Source organism: Trypanosoma equiperdum (genome assembly GCF_001457755.1).
Source record: "Trypanosoma equiperdum strain OVI genome assembly, contig: ctg_979, whole genome shotgun sequence".
Taxonomy (NCBI): Eukaryota; Euglenozoa; class Kinetoplastea; order Trypanosomatida; family Trypanosomatidae; genus Trypanosoma; species Trypanosoma equiperdum.
Window position 1 is genome coordinate 1 of NW_027124952.1, and position 2,806 is coordinate 2,806.

The window sequence follows — 2,806 nt, forward strand, 5'->3', positions numbered from 1 at the left end:
CGCTCTCCCAACTGAGCTATCGCGGCTTCGGGCTTAGCCAACTATTCATTTTTATTATCGTAACAGAAAGTGACTCAGTAACAAGGTGAACCTTTCTGTAAAGGAGTGACCGTGATTATTTTTCGCGCGCCGGTGGTGACGTTGTGGCGCAATGGAAGCGCGTCGGATTCCGGATCCGAAGGTTGCGGGTTCGACCCCCGTCAGCGTTGGTGTTTTCGTCTACCCTGTGGCTATTGTCCCGTGTTACATTGTTTCTTTCCGCAGCCCTGTGGCGGGGGCGTGTAGCTCAGTGGTAGAGCGTCCGTTTCGCATACGGAAGGCCTAGGGTTCGATCCCCTACTCGTCCATCTTTTTTGCTTACTTGTGCGGAGTTGGTTCCACAAGCTGCTGACGGCTTGGTGTGACCGCCACGCTTTTGCCCATTCTACGTTTTGTATTTTTGTATTCGGTAAATTGAAAATGGCGTTCACACCCGATGTTAGATTATCAAAATATGAGTGAAAGCACTCTTCTGTAAAAAAAAAAAAACAGTCAACTATTCACGCCGGAAAGACAATTGAAACCTCTAGATGTCACTCGGCAAAGTTCCCGAGGTCGGTCGAGAAGCTCCGCCTGGCACAACTGCACTTCGTTGCCATCGAGACAGCGTGGAAGCAATTTGTATTTACACCTTGAGTCAGAAAAAATACGTCGTGTAGTAGAAAACTCAAACAAGTCTTTGCCGCACCTGGACCAGAAACCCCCAGCTTAAATTTCCCGAGAAGCGCGTTTTCGACCTGCTCCGGAGACCATTCCTCCAATTATCAGATCATTATCAACGCCTTATTTCTATAACGTCAATGGTCTGATAATCATGAGTTCTACCGATCTTTTGGTGTACTTCTATTTATTTTCCTTACCTACATGGAAGTTGTTGCGCGACAAACCCGAAACCACATCTCGCATGTGGGGACCGCCCTTCGGCGCATCCAAGCTTCCCCACGGTACGTCAGGACTAACCCCACAAGAAACGGGTAAGCATATATTCCCCCCCCCGAAACAAACGATGTTTTTCTATCACTCCACACACCAGTGTTAGGTTTCGGGGAAGTGAAGAGTTTCTCCCTCGTTCCTTTTATGTTCCTCCCTTTTTTGAATTTGTTTTTCGCACGTTTATTGGGGTCTCCCTTACAGACACGGCCCTTTGGCACGCCCGCATGTGCCCAGGGACCGACAAGCGAAAAACACTGTCCCGTCAAGACGCTGCTGATCCCTGTGCTGTATGATGCCGTAGCCGGAGCACAGCAGTGTTCGTCATGAAAGGAATGCTGTTGGGTCCTGGCTTCCTTAGATGAGACGGAATACCGGACTCTGGCACCACGTTGAGGTGGCCGGCATCACTAGGATGTTCCCCCCTTCTTACTCGAAGAGGATATTCAGAGAGGGGTGTCCCGCAGTCTATATTTCCCATTTTCGTGTGGAGAAAGGCGTGCCTTTTCACGTTCTATTTAAACTCTTTTTTCCCACCGACTTAACAGTTGCCTTACTTAAACGGTTTCCTCACCACTGAGGGCGAAGGAAATGAAAATCACCTTCAAAGTGGATATCCCTGTGCAAAGAAAGAATTCCTGTACACTCCAATGGATCAGACACTGGCGAACAGGAATAAAAACACACGCCCGAGAATGTACCTTTTCTGTGACGGTGAAGAGCTGGATTAACTCCGGTTTCTGGGTGCGAGGAAGGGTTCGACCGTGCCCCTCTGTGACCGTGGAATTTATTTAGGACGACTCCATGAGGGTTTCTATGTCCCCAAGAGGCGAGGGTGGTAGGGGTCATTGTATTTGACCACTGCTGGATTGCTATTCTTCTTTCAAAAGTCCGCAGGCTTAGATTTCGATTTTTGACAGGCTCACCCACGTCGCCAATTATTTGTGATTGAGTTTTAGAAAACGATTCATGAAAAAAAAAACATTTTTTATGAATGGAGTTTGTACTAAAGTCATAACGACAACACCACTCCAAGCCTCTCCGTGGCCATACTAGCACCACGCGCAAAGTCAAATGATAACAAGCTCCTGGCTCCGATCCGTCATTTTTTTTCCCTAGCACAACGTCGCAGGCGAAGAGGCGCAGCCATCCCCCCCCTTGGAAAAGAAGGAACCTGACTCCACTGCACTGTTTGTGAAAATCAGTGAATTCGTCCACTTGTTTTCCTTTTGTAGATGGTCTTCGGAAACCATGTGACCGAGCGCAAAACCTGACCTTCCAAAGTACCAGAGTTGAAAGAGTTCAAACACACGGACCGGAAACACGACGGAAGGACAACGAACCAACTTCTCCACCCGCTACTAAAGTCTTTCTGGTTCACACAAGGAGTCACACCATTTTTTCACAATCCCTCACAGAACGACCAAATAAGAACCTTGTTCATCCCAACTCACCTTGCGGAAGGCGCGAGCTGGTCACCACCGTTATGCGGAACAAGTTCTTTCCCCGTTTCAGTAAAACCACGATTCTCAAAAGTTTCGAGAAAATAGAAACTCCCGCTTCGACGACAATTTCGTGGCATGGCAACAAGTGCTCAACAGGCAAGTTATTCCGGAAATTAACTGTCAGATAGCGGAAGTTGACGGCAATGAAAGCCTGATAAAACGACTTGCTCAAGGGGCAAAGAACCGCGGCCATGAAAACTTACACCCATCTCACTGACTCCTGATGAATGATCGCCAGCAACAAACCATTAGTGTCGTTATTCCGTCTAGGTCTCTTGCGGCCTAAGGGGCCAGTTCCAGAACCCACTGCTGCACCTGAAGACAAAAAAAAA

The 2,806-nt window shown here is 48.1% G+C and overlaps 2 non-coding genes and 1 pseudogene across 3 annotated transcripts; 2 read left to right on the top strand and 1 right to left on the bottom strand.

Moving 5' to 3' along the window:
- Positions 1-136: 136 nt before the first annotated feature.
- TEOVI_000909500 lies at positions 137-210 on the top strand. The gene has a single exon. It is a non-coding gene; the product is annotated as a tRNA-Arg (tRNA).
- A 65-nt stretch (positions 211-275) lies between these two features.
- On the top strand, positions 276-347 carry TEOVI_000909600. Its single transcript has one exon. It is a non-coding gene; the product is annotated as a tRNA-Ala (tRNA).
- A 1,192-nt stretch (positions 348-1,539) lies between these two features.
- On the bottom strand, positions 1,540-2,222 carry TEOVI_000909700:pseudogene (annotated as a pseudogene). The gene is given in 2 exon segments: positions 1,540-2,118; positions 2,121-2,222. Coding segments are annotated over 2 exon segments (681 nt in total).
- Positions 2,223-2,806: the final 584 nt, after the last annotated feature.